This window comes from Gossypium hirsutum, chromosome D06 (assembly GCF_007990345.1).
Source record: "Gossypium hirsutum isolate 1008001.06 chromosome D06, Gossypium_hirsutum_v2.1, whole genome shotgun sequence".
NCBI lineage: Eukaryota > Viridiplantae > Streptophyta > Magnoliopsida > Malvales > Malvaceae > Gossypium > Gossypium hirsutum.
This window is the reverse complement of record NC_053442.1, coordinates 24174188-24191920: the sequence shown is the minus strand read 5'-3', so window position 1 is coordinate 24191920 and position 17733 is coordinate 24174188. Positions and strand designations below refer to the sequence as shown.

At 35.0% G+C, this 17733-nt stretch overlaps 1 protein-coding gene across 1 annotated transcript; it reads left to right on the top strand.

The window, feature by feature from the left end:
- Positions 1 to 14320: 14320 nt before the first annotated feature.
- LOC107901617 (aspartate aminotransferase, chloroplastic) lies at positions 14321 to 17733 on the top strand. The gene is made up of 11 exons (XM_016827695.2): positions 14321 to 14799; positions 14894 to 14953; positions 15369 to 15563; positions 15837 to 15875; positions 15955 to 16044; positions 16134 to 16242; positions 16323 to 16432; positions 16529 to 16672; positions 16760 to 16926; positions 17016 to 17280; positions 17390 to 17733. The coding sequence occupies exons 1-11, from the start codon at positions 14728 to 14730 to the stop codon at positions 17519 to 17521; spliced, it is 1383 nt and encodes a 460-aa protein (XP_016683184.1). The 5' UTR covers positions 14321 to 14727; the 3' UTR covers positions 17522 to 17733.

Below are 17733 nucleotides of genomic sequence, written 5' to 3'. Positions count from 1 at the left end.
TTATAAATGTAAACACAAAATTCGAATATATGTGTACATTCATGTATAATCTTTGAGTTTGATTAAAAGTATGTATATTGCATTTGCATAGATTATACATGAATGTACGTATATATGTTTGAATAGGTGTGAATGTTAAATATATATATATGGGTAGTACTGCATATGTACGAATATACATGTAAAAGTTATTTTCGAATAGGTGTATATATATATGTTAAGTTCTTGTATTGAATTTAGTTAAGTAATAATATATAAATATATATGTGTGTTTATAAATTTATAAGTGTTTGAATTGAATTGAAGACATGATTTATAAACTTTTATTTGATTGGACATGAACTACAATGAACATGTGTTTGTTATAGAGAATTACTTGAGGAAATATTTTGCATATGTGAAATTGAAATTTTTAAAGTCTAGCAGGTTTAAGGCCGATGATATAATTCAAACTTAAAGTCTAGTAGGCTTAAGGCCAGTGATATAATTCAGACTTAAAGTCTAGCAGGTTTAAGGCCGGTGAAATAATTCGGACTTTAAGTCTAGCAGGCTAATTGCTGGTGAATTGAATCAAGTTTTTTTTTTAAACCTAGCTCAGGCTAGTTACCGGTGAACTTGTTTAAAAATGTGTGAGTTGTGCAGACTTAAGTATTTGAAGGAGTTTGTGTTTTTATTTGACATAAGAAGTTGACAAATTTATGTATATATTTATGCATTTGTTAATGTAATTGGAAGTTATATATATACGTGTTAATGTATGTGTATTCGGCATAAGAAATTGAGGAAATATACTATTGCGTATATGGGAACTTAAATATGTATAGTTATTGTTTGCAAGTAATTTTTTATCAAGAAAGCATTCGGCTTATCATGTTTAAGTATGAGTTAGGTAAAAAAAAATTATGATTAATATACAAATACGTGTGATGGGTTATGAAATGTGATTAATGTATCCATATTTATATTCAAGTATATGTACAGGGTAAGTTCACATATACCTTTAGTTATATGTTTATAATAAATACATGCACCCACTCAGTCTTTATATTTGTTAAGCATATATATATATTCATTTCGTATATATAATTATTATTAAGTTTCTATGAGTTTAGTGATATGTAATTTGACAGGTAAAGAAGTGTTCTATTATATTAGATTGACATTTACATGTATTTGTATAAACACATATGTATATTCGGTATTGATAGTTATTGAATATATATGTATATAAATAAGTATTCGGTTATACACACTTCATGTGTATGTATATTTAATTCTAAGTATTACATAATAAGATATGTGAAGGTTACACTGTATATTTATGGAATCAGGAAATTATTTTATATTTATGTAATGTTTTAATATTAAATTTTTGGTTTACTATAGACTTACTAAGCCATAAAAGCTTACTTCATTTGTTTATGTCTTTCTGTTTTATAGTTTTAAAGATCAAGCCTCAAGCTCGAGGATCGTCAGCAAGTTCATCACCCTATCTTTAGTCTTGGTATTTAAAATGTTTAAATTCTAACTATGGCATGTACAGACTAGATAAATGTGTTGAAGGTCGTATTTTGTAATAGTGTATATGAATATAATAGCCATACTAATATGGTTTATTTACTTATGGATTTGCTAGTTAGTAATGTCTTTGTTTACTTTAAATGGTTAGAAGGGAAAATTTAAAATTTACATATTTAATTTTAGGCTCTAATTATCATATGTAACTGTTAAAATTATTGAACTTCAATAAATGTCTGCTCTGAGTTGTGTTATTCTTAGTAATGCCTCCTAACCCTAATTTGGTGACGGATACGGGTTAGGGGTGTTACATTTTATTGGTATCAGAGCTACAGTTTAGTCGATTCTAGGACTAACGTAGCGCGTGTGAGTCTAGCTGTACATGCCATATTTTATATTCTGATAGTGTGATGACTTCTGATATCTGAAATATGTTTTCGTTTAGTAATGGATCCCGATCGAGCTGTAGCTGATGACATTGAAAGTATAAAGCCTGCTCCTGTGCAAGGGGCAGTACCAATTGATTCCCGGCCTACCTCGAGTAGCCAAGAGGGGGAGGCAAAGCAAGCCTTTTACCTAATGATGAATGATTGGTTTACACAATATATCCGAACCAATTCGGCTGTGCAACAACCTCCATCTCAGAATAATTCGTCCCCGATACCAGTGATACCTCTGATGGTTGATCCGATGAGGTTAAGTAGACCCCCTGTTGATAAAATTAGAAAATACGGGGCTGAAGAGTTCAGGGCTACAGTTAATGATGATGCTGAGCGGGCTGAATTTTGGCTTGATAACACTATCCGTGTATTTGAAGGACTGACATGTACACCCGAAGAATGTTTGAAATGTGCTATATCCTTGTTACGTGACTCTGCTTATCATTGGTGGAATACTCTAGTGTCTGTAGTACCGAGAGATCGTGTTACCTGGGAATTCTTTCAGACGGAGTTCCGCAATAAATATATCAGTCAGAGATTCATTGATCAGAAACGTAAAGAATTTCTTAAACTTAAACAGGGTCGTATGACTGTTACTGAATATGAGCGGGAATTTGTGCGACTTAGCATATATGCCCGAGAGTGTGTGTCGACTGAAGCTGTTATGTGTAAGAGATTTGAAGACGGGCTGAATGAAGACATTAAATTGTTAGTTGGTATACTTTAGATAAAAGAGTTTGTGGTACTTGTTGAATGAGCTTGCAAAGCCGAAGAACTCGGGAAAGAGAAGAGGAAGGCTGACTTTGAAGCCAGAGATTCTCGTAAAGAACATTCAGTAAACCATTTTAGTCGACTTCAAAGAAACTTAGAGAAGATCACAGTCGATCTAAAGCTACTCCAGGGTTTTCTAAACAGGATCCAGATCGACCTCTTCTAAGTTCACGAGCTACTTCAGGTGCTAGTGTTGGTAATGTTCAACAAAATATATCAGAGTGCAAGCATTGTGGTAAATGGTATCCTAGAGATTGCAGATTGCATGATCGGTCTTGTTTTAAGTGTGAATCAAAGGATCATTTTAGTCAAGAGTTTTCGATAATGGCTAAGCAAATCACTGTTCAGAGTACCAGACCGAGTAATGTATTAGTGCGAGGTAGACCACCCAGACATGCACGCAATGTAAGTGGTAGTCAGAGAGGGACAAGAGACACAGTAGTTCGACCTGAGGCTCGTGCACCTGCCAGAGCATATGCCATCCGTGCTCGTGAGGAGGCTTCTTCCCCATATATCATTACTGGTACTTTCACTCTTTATGATACTAATGTTATTGCATTAATTGATCCTAGTTCAACTTATTCATATGTGTGTGAGACTTTAGTATCCAGTAAGACTCTGCCTGTTGAGTCTACTGAGTTTGTTATTATATCAAACCCCCTATCCCGGTGTGTTTTGGTTGACAAAGTGTGTAAGAATTATCCGTTGATGATTCGATATTCATGTTTTCCGGCTGATTTGATGTTGTTGCTATTCAATGAGTTTGATATTATTTTGGGTATGGATTGGTTGACTTTACATGATGCTGTGGTAAATTGTAAAAAGAAGACTATTGATTTGAGATGTCAGAATAATAAGATTATTCAGGTTGAATCAAATGATTTGAATGGTTTACCAGCTATGATATATTCGATGTTAGCTCAGAAGCATGTGAGAAAGTGCTGCCAAGCTTACTTTGCATATGTGATTGATAGTAAAGTGACTGACAAGAAGATTGAATCAGTACCAGTTGTGTATGAATATTCGGATGTGTTTCTTGGAGAATTGTCAGGGTTGCCGCTGATTAGAGAAGTAGAGTTTGGAATTGAGTTGGTACTAGGGACGACTCCGATATTTGTAGCTTCGTATAGAATGGCACCTATAGAATTAAAGGAATTGAAAGTTTAGTTTCAAGAATTGACAGATAAGGGTTTCGCGCGACCTAGTTTTTCTCCTTGGGGAGCACTAGTTTTGTTTGTGAAGAAGAAAGATGGAACAATGAGAATGTGTATCGACTATAGATAGCTCAATAAGGTGACCATAAAGAATAAGTATCCATTGCCACGGATTGATGATTTGTTTGATCAGTTGAAAGGGACCACTGTGTTTTCAAAGATAGTTTTGAGGTCAGGTTATTACCAGTTGCGAGTTAAAGACTCTGATGTGTCAAAGACTTCTTTCAGAATGAGATATGGATATTACGAGTTTCTAGTCATGCCTTTTGGACTTACTAATGCAGCTGCAATTTTCATGGATTTGATGAATCGAATCTTTAGACAATATTTGGATCAGTTCGTGGTAGTATTCATTGATGACATTTTGATTTACTCCCGTGATGAGACTGAGCATGCCGAGCATTTGAGACTTGTGTTATAGATTTTATGAGATAAACAGTTATATGCAAAGTTCAGTAAATGTGAGTTTTGGTTACGTGAAGTCAGTTTCCTGGGTCATGTTGTATCAGCATCTGGTATTAGGCTTGATCCGAGTAAAGTTTAGCTATACTTGATTAGAAACCTCCGAGAAATGTCTCTGAAGTTCGAAGTTTTCTGAGATTAGCTGGTTACTATAGAAGATTTGTAAAGGGTTTTTCTATGATTGTGACTCCGATGACGAAATTTTTGCAGAAAGATGTTAAATTTGAGTGGTCCAAAAAGTGTCAGAAAAGTTTCGACCAGTTGAAAGCCTTATTGACTGAAGCTCGAGTATTAATTCAGCCAGAGCCGGGAAAAGAATTCATTATTTATAGTGATGCATCTTTCAATGGTCTAGGTTGTGTATTAATACAAGAAGGTCAGGTCATAGCTTATGCTTCGATACAGCTGAAACTGTACGAAAAGAATTATCCGACACATGATTTGGAGTTGGCGGCTATTGTATTTGCTTTGAGGATATGGCGCCATTATTTGTTCGGTGAGAAATGTTATATTTACTCCGATCATAAAAGTTTGAAATACTTGATGACACAGAAAGACCTGAATCTGAGACAGCGTCGATGGTTAGAATTGCTTAAGGATTATGACCTCGTGATTGATTATCATTCAGGAAAAGCTAATGTTGTTGCTGATGCTTTAAGTCGAAAATCACTATTTGCTTTGCGTGCATTGAACACTCAATTAGATATGTCTGATGATGGTACGATAATAGCTGAGTTCAAAGCTAAACCACTATTTGTTCAACAGATTTGTGAAGCTCAAAAAGCTGATAAGGAATTAATTGCAAAACGGGCTTAGTGTGACTTAAACGTTGATTCAGAGTTTCTAGTTGATACTGAGGATTGCTTGAGGTTCAGAAACCAATTATGTGTTCTGAAAAAATTCATAATTAATTTAGATGATTTTGAATGAAGCTCACAGTAGTCGGTTGTCTATTCATCCGGGTAGCACAAAAATGTATAATGATTTAAAACAGCACTATTGGTGGCGCGATATGAAACGAGACATTTCTGACTTTGTTTCAAAGTGTTTAATATGTTAGCAAGTAAAAGCCAAGCATTAGGTACCTTCTGGATTGCTTCAACCGATAATGATGCCTCAATGGAAATGGGACGAAGTTACAATGGATTTTGTATCTTGTTTAGCATTGACACCAAGCAAGAAAGATGCTATTTGGGTCAATCTAGCAATCCCTGACACATATATCTCTGTTAGCTTTTCAAGCAAATAATTAGTATGGATTGCAATGAAATGAGTCGATTTATTCAATCAATCAACAATAACCCTAATCAAGTCTTTATTCCTCGGTGCCACAGGTAATCCTGAAACAAAATCTATTGTAACTCGTTCCCATTTCCACTCAAGAATCATGAGAGGCTGTAATAATCCTAACGATACTTGGTGTTCAGCTTCCACCTACTGGCAAACCAGACATTTAGTTACAAATTTAGAAATCTCACGTTTCATACCTGGCCACCAATACATTCTTTTCAGGTCATTATACATCTTAGTACTACCCGGATGAATAGAGTATGTACTACTATGAGTGTAATGGCCCAAATTTAAGGTTATTGAAACAGTGGTTTCGGGACCACAAATCCGATGAGGAAAATTTTATTTTTATTATATTTCTATGGCCTACAATTTCACTGAAAGATTACATGAAAATTTCGTTCAAAAATTTTGACATCTGGGCACTCAATTTAGTCAAAAAGACTAAATTGTAAAAAGTGCAAAAGTTTAGTTCTATATGTTAGAGGTATCCAATTGTTATGAAATTTTAAATTGGAGGTCTTCATATGGTAATTAGACCATTTTTTAAGTTGGTGGACAAAAATGGACATGGTTAGGCATGTTTCCAAAATTTTTCATTAAGGGCATTTTAGTCATTTAGTTATTAAAATGAATTAAAAGCCAATTTTTGATCATCTTCTTCATTAGGCCGAATTTAGCAAGGGGAGAAGCCATATTTAGGGTTTTCAAGCTTCCAAGCTCTATAGTAAGTGATCCCAAGCCCCGTTTTTAATGCTCTTTACGTTTTTGAGATCCCGGTAACTTAATTTAGCTTATTCTAGCAATAATTTAACCTAGGGTTTATATTTGGAAAAATACCCATAGGTGAAAAGTGTTTATTTTGATGTTTTATGATAGAATATGAAGCTATAAATTATGTTAAACAACTTTTGCTAGCCGATTTTAAGCGAAAACGAGTAAGTTGACATAATCGGTAAAAATCTCTAATGTACATAAGTAAGTGTTAGAGTGGGAATTTGATGTTGTCATAGAAGAGAAAAATTTTCAGCATGTTATATAACATAAGAATATGAGTTGAAGTTTAATTTCCAAACTTTGGGCAAAAGCACAATTATGTAAAAGTTTAGGGGCAAAATCATAATTTTGCCAAAGTTAGAGTCGAGGGCTGCTTTGATAAATGTGAGTATTAAATGAGTTAAATTTGCTATTTTAGATCAAGAAGAACGAAACTTGAGGTTAGACAAAGGAAAGAATAAAGTTGAAAGCTAAGTTGGTAAATTTGGCTATATTTTGTACCGAGGTAAGTTTACAGTAAATAAAATACAATATTTCAATAATTATTATTAACATTGTTATTTTACAGCAATTATGCATTTATATTATGAATTTATTTAATGTTGACTCAAGTATGAGATGACAGAGAATCGGTGTTAAAAAGCCCCGTTGAAACATGAGGAATGTATCGGATACAAATGTCATGACATTTGGGTAAAGAGGTCCAATGTAAGACCATGTCTGGGACATGGCGTTGGCACCGAGATGAGAGGTCCCATGTAAGATCATGCCTGGGACATGGCGTTGGCACTGAGATGAGAGGTCCCATGTAAGACCATGTCTGGGACATGGCGTTGGCACCGAGATGAGAGGTCCCCCGTAAGACCATGTCTGGGACATGGCATGGGCACCGATATGAGAACATCCCATGTAAGACCATGTTTGGGACATGGCTTTGGCATGTTATTATCAGAAAAGACCCAAGTATCCTTATTATTCCAACATGGCTCAACGGGCTAGTAAATGAATCATGTTAATGAAAGTTCATTTAAAAGCATAAATGGCAAGCTCAGATGAGTTATAAGAGTTAAGAACTTACTATATTATCAATCGATACTCAATGATTCAGCAAGATAAGAATAAGTTATGATCATGAGTTAACTACGTAAACCAGCAAGAGAACGAGAATGAGATTAAATAAAGAGTAAACTAAAGATCTTGACATTTGAGTTTAATTATTTGTGTTAAATGTTGTTATTTATTTTCTAGTAAACTTACTAAGCTTTATGCTTACTTATTTTATTTTTCTTTCTCTTATAGTATTGTAAAGCTACTTTCGGGAACTTAAAGACATCGGAGATCGCCCACACTATCAACGACAACAACTCGGTATTTTATGATGAACCATGTTTGGGTTATGACATGTATAGGGACTTAGTTATTTTGAATGTTCGTATTTATGATTTTGATAAAGAATGATATGTAAGTATTTGATGATGAATGGTTGTTAAAATGGCTAAGTATGAAGGTGTTTGTTGTTACAAATGTTTAGGTGATAAATCATGCATAGAAATCATGAAAGAGTAAAATTTGCAAAGAAACAGATTTCAAGCAGCAACAGTGACGTGACTTTGAAAAATCACCTAGGATAGTATAAAATGAATTAGAAGGTGAATGATATATATAATCAAATATTATTGAGTCTACTTTCATATAAAAATAATGGTGTAGCAAAATGAATTTTATATTTTAAGATATGTGAATTTCAGTGAGACAAGGTCAGGACTGTTTTTAGAGTCCTCTATTCTGAGTTTATAAAATCATTAAAAATTTTAAAAAAAATGGTTATGAGTTTTAGTTTATATTTCTAGATTCCTTATTGAGTATATTTTCTATAGAAACAAGTGAAAACACCATATGAAAATCCTACAATGAGAAAGCTTATTTTTAGTGACAAGAGGTCAGGATAGTCGAGTGGTGAAATAGGGGAGACTTTAACTAATAAACTGTACTAATTGGCTGAACCAAAAATTCTGAAAAATTTATGGTAAGAATACATATGAGTCTAGTTTTAGGGAAAATTTACGGATTTAAATTTCAAATTTCTTAGCTCGAGTTATAACTAAATTAGTAACTACTGCGCAGGTGGACAGCTTTGTTGTGAATAGTGAAATTAATTTCAAAAGTAAAATTTTATTCCCCGAATTTTTAAGTTAAGTGAAGTAATGCCTCGAGCTCGACTCCGGCAATGGTCTCGAGTAAGGGGTGTTACAATGAGCCTTTGATAAAATGTATCATTTTAGCTTCAAATTATTCGTAACACATAACTTGTTGCAAAAATACATCGTACCATCAACACCTACAGTAAGTCCCGTAGTCGAATCATTCTGGCTCTGCTCTCATTTGGCTATCAACTTCGGGTCATCAACTTGTAGTTCTCGAATCCGCTAAAGAAATAATGGTCTAGTCCTTAATTATGCTAAAACAGAACCATGACCCTCCAGTGACAATTGAGCATTCAATGCTCTCAAGGCAAATAATGATTTCCAACTTAATGCGTCTACAACAACATTAGCCTTCCCAGGAAGATAGTCGATCACGAGATCATAATCTTTCAGTAATTCTAACCACCGTCACTGTCTCAAATTCAATTCCTTTTGAGTCATCAAATAGTTCAAGCTTTTTTGATCTGTAAATATATGGCATTTTTCACCATAGAGATAGTGATGCCAAATCTTCAAAGCAAAAACAGTGGCAACTAACCCCAGATCATGGGTCGGATAAATCCTCTCATATGGTTTTAACTAACGAGAAGCATAAGTTATTGCTTTCCCAGTTTATATTAACACACATCCCAATCCACTAAGTGATGCATCACTATAAATAACAAATTGTTTCCCAGATTCGAGTTGTGTCAGTACTAGAGCTTCTGTCAACATTCTTATTAACTGATCAAAACTTTGCTAGCACTCCGCTGACCAAACAAACTAAACATTCTTCTATAATAACTTGGTCATCGGTAAAGCTATTATAGAGAAGTTTTTAACAAAATGAAATAGTAACCTACCATACCCAGAAACTTCATACTTCTAAAACATTCTTTGGAGCTTTCCAACTAATAATAGAAAAAATCTTACTCAGATCAACATGTATCCCATCCACATAAACCACATGTCCAAGAAGTCCAACCTCCCAAAGCCAGAACTCACATTTGCTAAATTTTGTATTCAACTGTATCTCACGTAGGATCTGTAATAAGATTTTCAAATGCTGAGCATGCTCAAACTCTGTCTTGGAGTAAATCAGTATATCACCAACAAACACAACAACAAAACCATCCAATTGATGTTGAAATACCCAGTACATCAACTCCATGAAAGTAGCAAGAGCATTAGTTAATCCGAAAGGCATCACTAAAAATTCATAGTGACCGTATCGAGTTCAGAAGGCAGTCTTCGGTTTATCACAATCTTTTACCCGCATCTGGTAATATCCCAATCTGAGATCTATCTTAGAAAACATAGTTGCACCCTTCAATTGATCGAACAACTCATCAATACAAGGTAAAGGATATTTGTTCTTTATCATCACCTTGTTCAACTGTCTATAGTCTATACATGGTCTCAATGAACCGTCTTGCTTCTTCACGAATAGTACTGGTGCACCCCAAGGAGATACACTCAGTTGAATAAAACCTTTGTCTAACAATTCTTGTAACTGTGCTTTGAGTTCTTTCAACTCATTCGATGCCATTCTATACGATGGAATTGATATCGGTGTCGTCTTTAGTATCAAATCAATAACAAATTCAACTTCACGCTCTAATGGCAATCTCAATAATTCTTCAAGAAACACATCTGTAATTCATTAACAATAGGTACCTGATCCAACTTCGACCTAGAATCCCGAGTGTCTAATATATAAGCTAGAAATGCCTCATAGCCCTTACGAATCATTTTATGTGTAGAAATGGTTGAAACAACTCTAGTAACACTACTTAATTTGCTAGACTCAACTGTAATCAATTCACCTAACTGGCATCTCAAATCAATCCATTTTTTTCTATAGTTTACTACAACATCATGTAGTGATAACCAATCCATTCCCATGATTATATCAAATTCATGAAAGGGTAGTAGCATCAAATCGACGGGAAATTCATAGCTTCGAACTCTCAATGGACACTTACGACATATTAAGTTAACTATTACACTTTGACCCAGTAGTTTTGTAGCTTAAACATCAAACTCAGTTGACTCGACAGACAAATTTTTATCAGTTGCCAATGCAGTTCAAATGTATGAATGAGTCGACCTAGGGTCAATCAAAGCATATGCAATAACATCAAAGAGATAAAATATACTAGTAACAACATCAGGTGCGGTAGCCTCCTTTCGAGCCCGTATAACATAAGTTCGTGCAGACACTTTAACCTCAGATATGGTAGTCATGTCTTTAGTACCACTGCGATTTACACCCATATTACTACTCTGACCAGGGCGTTTGCCCTTCTGCGATGTAGTCAAGGGTTTTACACTCCAGTCATCATTCTCTCCCGTCATTTTTAGCACCACTGCGATTTACACCCGTATTACTACTCTGACCAGGGCGTTTACCCTTCTGCGATGTAGTCAGGGGTTTTACACTCCAGTCATCATTCTCTCCCATCATTTTTAGAAATTAAACCGAATGAACTTACCAGACTGATTTGCAGTAACGACTTAAGCACAGGGACTACTCAACTACTTTGTCTATTCCTCGGTTATCAACACGTTCTTAATCTAGATTAATAATTTCATTCAATTAACTAATTCAACAGCAAAATTAAGTCATTTTATGCAATTAAGTCCTTTTTGTCATTTTTACAAAATTTCCCTCAACATTTCACTTTTATTCAATTTAGCCCATAAGCCCCAAACTAGTAAATTAACCATTTTTATTAAAAACCCACCTTGACCGAACCTATTAAACCTTATCTACAGCTCCTATTTGTTTTTAATCCATATCGAATCCTCATAGTTATCACTTTTAACAGTTTAGTCCTTTAACATTAGAATCATCAAAAACTACTTTACGAAATAGTCATATTTCACAACCACGCTGAATAATCTAATATAAAACCCCAAGAACAACTCAAACTCATTAATGGCAATATACAAAACATTAGATAGTTTTACAAATTGGTCTTCGGGTTAGCTAGGTTAAGCTAATACGAGCTCAAAAACATAGAAGTTACTAAAAACGAACTAGAATTCACTTACCAACTCAAGCTTTAATGTTGAAAAAAATAAAACCCTAGTTTTCCTTAGTTTCGGCCGTAGAGAATATAGGTAAAGAATATGATGCAAAAATATCATCTTTTGTTTCTTTAATTTAATTTACATACCTTGGTTTAATTGTAAATTTTAAGACTTTTTAAATTATACTTTAATTAACCTAACATTAAGCTTAAATAGACTTTATTCACGTGGATAATAGCACTTGTAATTCACTAACTTAACACCCATTGGTCCAATTATTCATTTAGTCCTTTTAATTAATAAAACTCAACTTTTGTAGTTTTTACGATCTATTCCTTTTTACTTAATTAACTATCCAAAGGATAAAATTTCCTAACTAAATTTTAATATGAAGCTAATGACTTCATAAATATTTAATAAGTAATATTTACGGACCGACACCTCAGAGTTATGGTCCTGAAACTACTATTTTTGTCACCACTGCAAAACAAGTTGTTACATTTATGGCCATCGATGTTTCTTGTTCATTAGTTCTTTTAGATTTACTAGGAGGCCTTTTTCTAATATTCTTAACTAGATAACCAAATAATCAGCAATGTGTTTCTCAATTTAATTAGTGTAATAGTAAAAGTCGAAAAAGGAACCATTAACCTCGTGTTGTCGAATGCTTGTGATTCCTTTTGAGACTTTGTTGCAACTTTGTTGTTGGTGTGGGGCTTTTACCTGTATAAAACAGAAGCAAAAGAAAAGAAAAAGAAAAATAGCAGCAAAAGAAAATAAGTAATAAGTAGAAGTGTTAAAAACAAGGGTTTAGGAGAAGTTGAGAGGTTTTGAATGTTTTAGAGTCAAAAGGAGATTAGGATTAGTGGCAGGAGTGTTTTAGTTTACAAAGTAGTATTTTAGGTTAAAAATCGGGTGAAATAAGGTTTAGCTCGACGAATTGCGGAATGGATCAGGTCAACCCTATAATTTTTTGCAACGATGTTTCGACATAGGGGTTCTGTGTGACAACACCCTTGGTCCCGTTGTTGCGATGTCGAGGTTCAATGTTGTGACACATCTTGAAAATTTTAGATTTGGGGTCACTGTCTTCAATGTTGCAACATAGGGGCACCAGTGTCACGACACAAGCTGAGTTTTGGAATTTTTTTGAGTCTGGGCTTGGTGTTGCGACACCGGCCTTGTTCTGGCCTTATTCATTGAATTTCAAGGTGCTTGGTACAAACATATCCTAATTCTAAACATTTTAAGAAAACTAATCTTATTCTACCTACTTAGTCCTATTCTTATCCAATTACTAATATTTAAGTTTATTTAAATTACAATAAATTACAACAAAATTAACATATTTTGTCAATTATCAGGTGTTGCTGTCGTATTCATCCATCAGTTCCATGAGTCTACACTTGGACGTTCTGACTCTTGGTTGTCCGTTTGAATTTGTCCAACGTCCGTCATGCCACTACACTTTACTCTGCTTGTCTCGTTCTTTAAATTTGCTCTTTCGTCCTACATTTATTATAGAATCTACCTTTCCTAAATCAAGGTTGTTAGAGCAATTTATAGATATCTCATAACATGTGTTCCTTGACTTTTTCTCATTTCCCTCATTCTATAGGTTACCACATTTAAATAATTTGGTCTCACCATTGATTTTCATGGTTAATTCATTATTTTCTAAGTTGATGGTAAACCTAGATGTGGCTAGAAAACGTCTTCCTAACAGAATAGGGATTTCACGGTCTTCCTCAATGTCTAGAATTACAAAATTGACCGGGATGATAAAATTACACACCTTAACCAAAACATATTTAAGCACTCCTTTCGGTTGTACTGAAGACCTGTTAGCCAGCTGTAGTGTGATATGTGTGTTTTTGAGTTCCCCTAACCCAAGTTTCTTATATATTGATAAGGGCATTAGATTGGTATTGACTCCTAAGTGACACAGGGTCTTACTAAAATGGATGTCCCCTATCTCCATTGGAATTGTGAAACTCCTCAGGTCTTTTAATTTTGGGGGAATTTGCTTTTTGATTATCGTACTACAGGATGTGTCTAAGTTAATTTGGTCTCCCGTTTTAAGTATCCTACGCCTAACCAGTATTTCTTTTAAGTATTTAGTGTATTTTGAAATTTTCCCTATTAATTCAATAATAGGTAAATTAACATTAAACGATTTAAATAAGTTTAGAGAACTTAAAATTTCGCTTTATCTCATCTCCATTTATCTTCTAACCGTGCAGGAAATGGTATCTTTGTGAGGACGGGTTTTGTGTTCTGCTCATCCTCCGACTTAGCTACTGGCTCGACTATCGTTTCTAGCTCTTGTTTAGTATCATCTTGTCGAAGGATCTCCTCTTGAAGATCATTGGCACCCTCTTTGTCCTCCTTGAAGTTAGATTCTATCAAAATTAGATTCCAAATTATACGTGATAGAATTTTACAATGTCACGTCATATTTTTTGGTGAATTATATGTGACTAGCACAACTCGAAATCATGTCACAATTGATACGGTGAACACCTTAACCATCAGACCAACACACGAAATTTTAAAGTGTCACGTCGTTAAACTTTCACATTTATCAAGTTAGATACTTAAATAGACATTATTCTCAAATTTATGTAACGAAGTGGAAAAAAATATAAATTCCAAAACAGGCATAATTACCGATTCCTGAGGCTAATACTTCAGCCGTTGTTATGGACACTCATCAACACAACATCGGACACGATCGTGAATCATGAACCCTAAAGATCTTAATCAACGTCAACTAATGGTAAAGCCGCTTATGAGCTGAAAAGTGGCAAACGACTATACCCCTAAAGACGATTTCATCACAGTGCACACACACAGTCTCTACCAGCTCGATCCCAACGGCAGAGCATTTCACAGTGTTTTGGCTGAAAAAATCAAAAACCCATTTTGATCGCCAACACCACCACCAAAGTTTTCGCCTTGATCCCATCGCCCCCTTTTGCCTCTACTAAACCCCTTATCTCTAATCCTTGCTATTACCAATTTGTTGATTTCATTATGGCTTCCACACTGCTCTCTTTGGCTTCTGCCACTCCCTCTGCTTCACTTTGTTTTCATGAAATTAACAAGGTATTTCTAATCCCTTTCTTTCAATTTCATTTTTTGTTTCTGTTTTAGATACTGATTTGATTACTGAGAAAATGGAAATATATGTTTCCCACAGGGAAAATTGAATCTTGGGTGCATCAACAAGGAAAAAACCAATCCTTTCATCAAAGCAAAGGTACTTTTTTTACCCCTTTCCATTTCCATTTAAAGATCAACTCTTTATGTCCAGTATGGTTATGTAATTGTAATTGTAATTATGATTAAGGGGTTATGCTCCAGGTTCCTGTACTTTGTGCCCTTTTGAAATTTAGTCGCTTTACTTTTATTTCAATTCAGATTTAAAATTGTAAGTTCATTTGTTGAAACAATTAAAAATATTCCATTAAATTCAAGTTGATCACAATGTCAAGTGAGTGTTTTTTTTTTTTAATTTCAAAATGTCACTCTTGCAAATTTAACTGAAGTTGGACTTAAATTTAGAAACCTGAAAACTAGAGGGACTAAATTCCAAATGTACAAAGCATACAGGGACTTGGAGCATAATTCAATTTTTTTTGGCCTCTATGTTTGAATTGTTTTGTTGTTTGCAGTCTTTTGGTCGAGTCTCTATGGTTGTGGCTTCCAATGTGTCTCATTTCGAGGGTATTACAATGGCTCCCCCTGATCCAATTCTTGGGGTGTCTGAAGCTTTCAAAGCAGACGACCATGAGTTGAAACTCAACCTTGGTGTTGGAGCCTATAGAACTGAAGAGCTACAGCCTTATGTGCTTGATGTGGTTAAAAAGGTAAGTATTTTTTTCCTAAACTAGTTGATTCATATGAATGATGGCCTGCTCTAGATTCTTCATTGCCATTAGCTTATAATTTTGCTTCGTTTCTTGCTGCAACAACCGAGTATTTGTTTCTTTGACAATTAAGTTGAATTGGCCTGATCTAGGTTCTCCATTGACATAGCTTATCATTTGTTTTATTTCTTGCTCCAAAGACTGATGATTTGTTTCTTTGGGATTTGAACCGAGTTGAAAATATGTTTTTTTTGGTAACTCTCGATTTTCTAGGCAGATAAGCTTCTACTCGAGAAAGGGGAAAACCTAGAGGTAACTCAATTTACTCATTTGAATACATAACCTGAGGTGACTCTTCTCTTGAGCATACTCTATGGTTTTTCACACGCAGTATCTCCCAATTGAAGGCTTGGCTGCTTTCAATAAAGTGACGGCGGAGTTGTTATTTGGAGCGGACAATCCAGTTATAAAGCAACAAAGGGTACGTTAGAGTTCTGGCCATCACCTAATACCGAAAAAGAAAAATCTAGTTTAGCTCTCTATGATGAAGTATTATACTTTTTTTTCCAGGTTGCAACGGTTCAAGGGCTTTCGGGAACCGGTTCACTTCGGCTGGCTGCAGCTCTCATAGAACGATATTTTCCCGGGGCAAAAGTTCTAATATCATCTCCTACATGGGGTGAGTATTGTCTCCTCCTTGAATTTAGTTGTCAAATTTGTTCAATGTTATGTATTTTTCATAGTTGGATTGTCTTGCAGGTAACCACAAGAACATTTTCAACGATGCTAGGGTTCCATGGTCGGAATACCGATATTACGACCCGAAAACAGTTGGTTTGGATTTTGAAGGGATGATAGCGGACATCAAGGTCATACTCTGGCTAAAAGTGCTCACTAGAGTACATATCAATGTACAATAGGTCAATTCCTTGTTCTAAGATTTATTCTTCAATTACACATTTCAGGCAGCTCCTGAGGGATCTTTTATTCTTCTTCATGGTTGCGCTCACAACCCAACTGGTATCGATCCAACTCCTGAACAGTGGGGAGTAATTGCAGATGTTATCCAAGAGAAGAACCATATTCCATTTTTCGATATTGCATACCAGGTATTACTTGCCTGAATTAACATCATATAGAATTTTCAAACAAAGGTGACTTAAATAAGAACTTCTCGATTTGCTTTTTTCGAATAGGGGTTTGCAAGTGGAAGCCTGGACACCGATGCAGCGTCTGTGAGGATGTTCGTGGCCCGTGGTATGGAGGTTATTGCTGCTCAATCATACAGTAAAAATCTCGGCCTATATGCAGAAAGGATTGGAGCAATCAATGTTGTTTGCTCATCACCAGAGGCAGCTGCAAGGTGCAATTATATTGTGTTTAATGTTGCACAAATAGAACCAACAAATATCGTGCTTAAGGACCGACTTTTATGTTGTATGTATGTTTCAGGGTAAAGAGCCAACTGAAAAGAATAGCTCGACCAATGTACTCGAATCCTCCTGTTCATGGGGCAAGAATTGTCGCCAACATTGTTGGGGATTCAGCTCTCTTCAAGGAATGGAATGCTGAGATGGAAATGATGGCAGGGAGAATCAAGAATGTGAGACATAAATTGTTTGATAGTCTTTCTTCCAAAGATAAAAGTGGGAAGGATTGGTCTTTCGTTCTTAAGCAGATCGGGATGTTTTCGTTCACAGGCTTAAACAAAGCTCAGGTAACGTCCCTTTCCAACCTTTATGTTACTTGGATTCTGACTAAATGTCGAATACTAGTATGTTTCCAACACAGATATACTTAACCGTAAGTGATTGTTCTCGTGACAGTGCGATAATATGACAAACAAGTGGCATGTTTATATGACCAAGGATGGAAGGATATCACTTGCAGGATTATCTTTGGCTAAGTGTGAATATCTAGCAGACGCCATCATTGACTCATACCACAATGTGAGTTAACAAGATAATGAAAAATTTTACTAAAAAAAACATGTTGTAATAATGTGTTTAAACTGAGCATTAAAAGAACTCTTGAATTTAGAGATTTGATGGAGGCTGGTTTTTGCTGCCTCTTCCTTTTAATTTTGCTCAAAGTGGGGGAATTTTGAAGTTCTATTGATTGTATGACAATAAATCATTTATGAAGTAACTGAAAACTAGGGGATTAACTA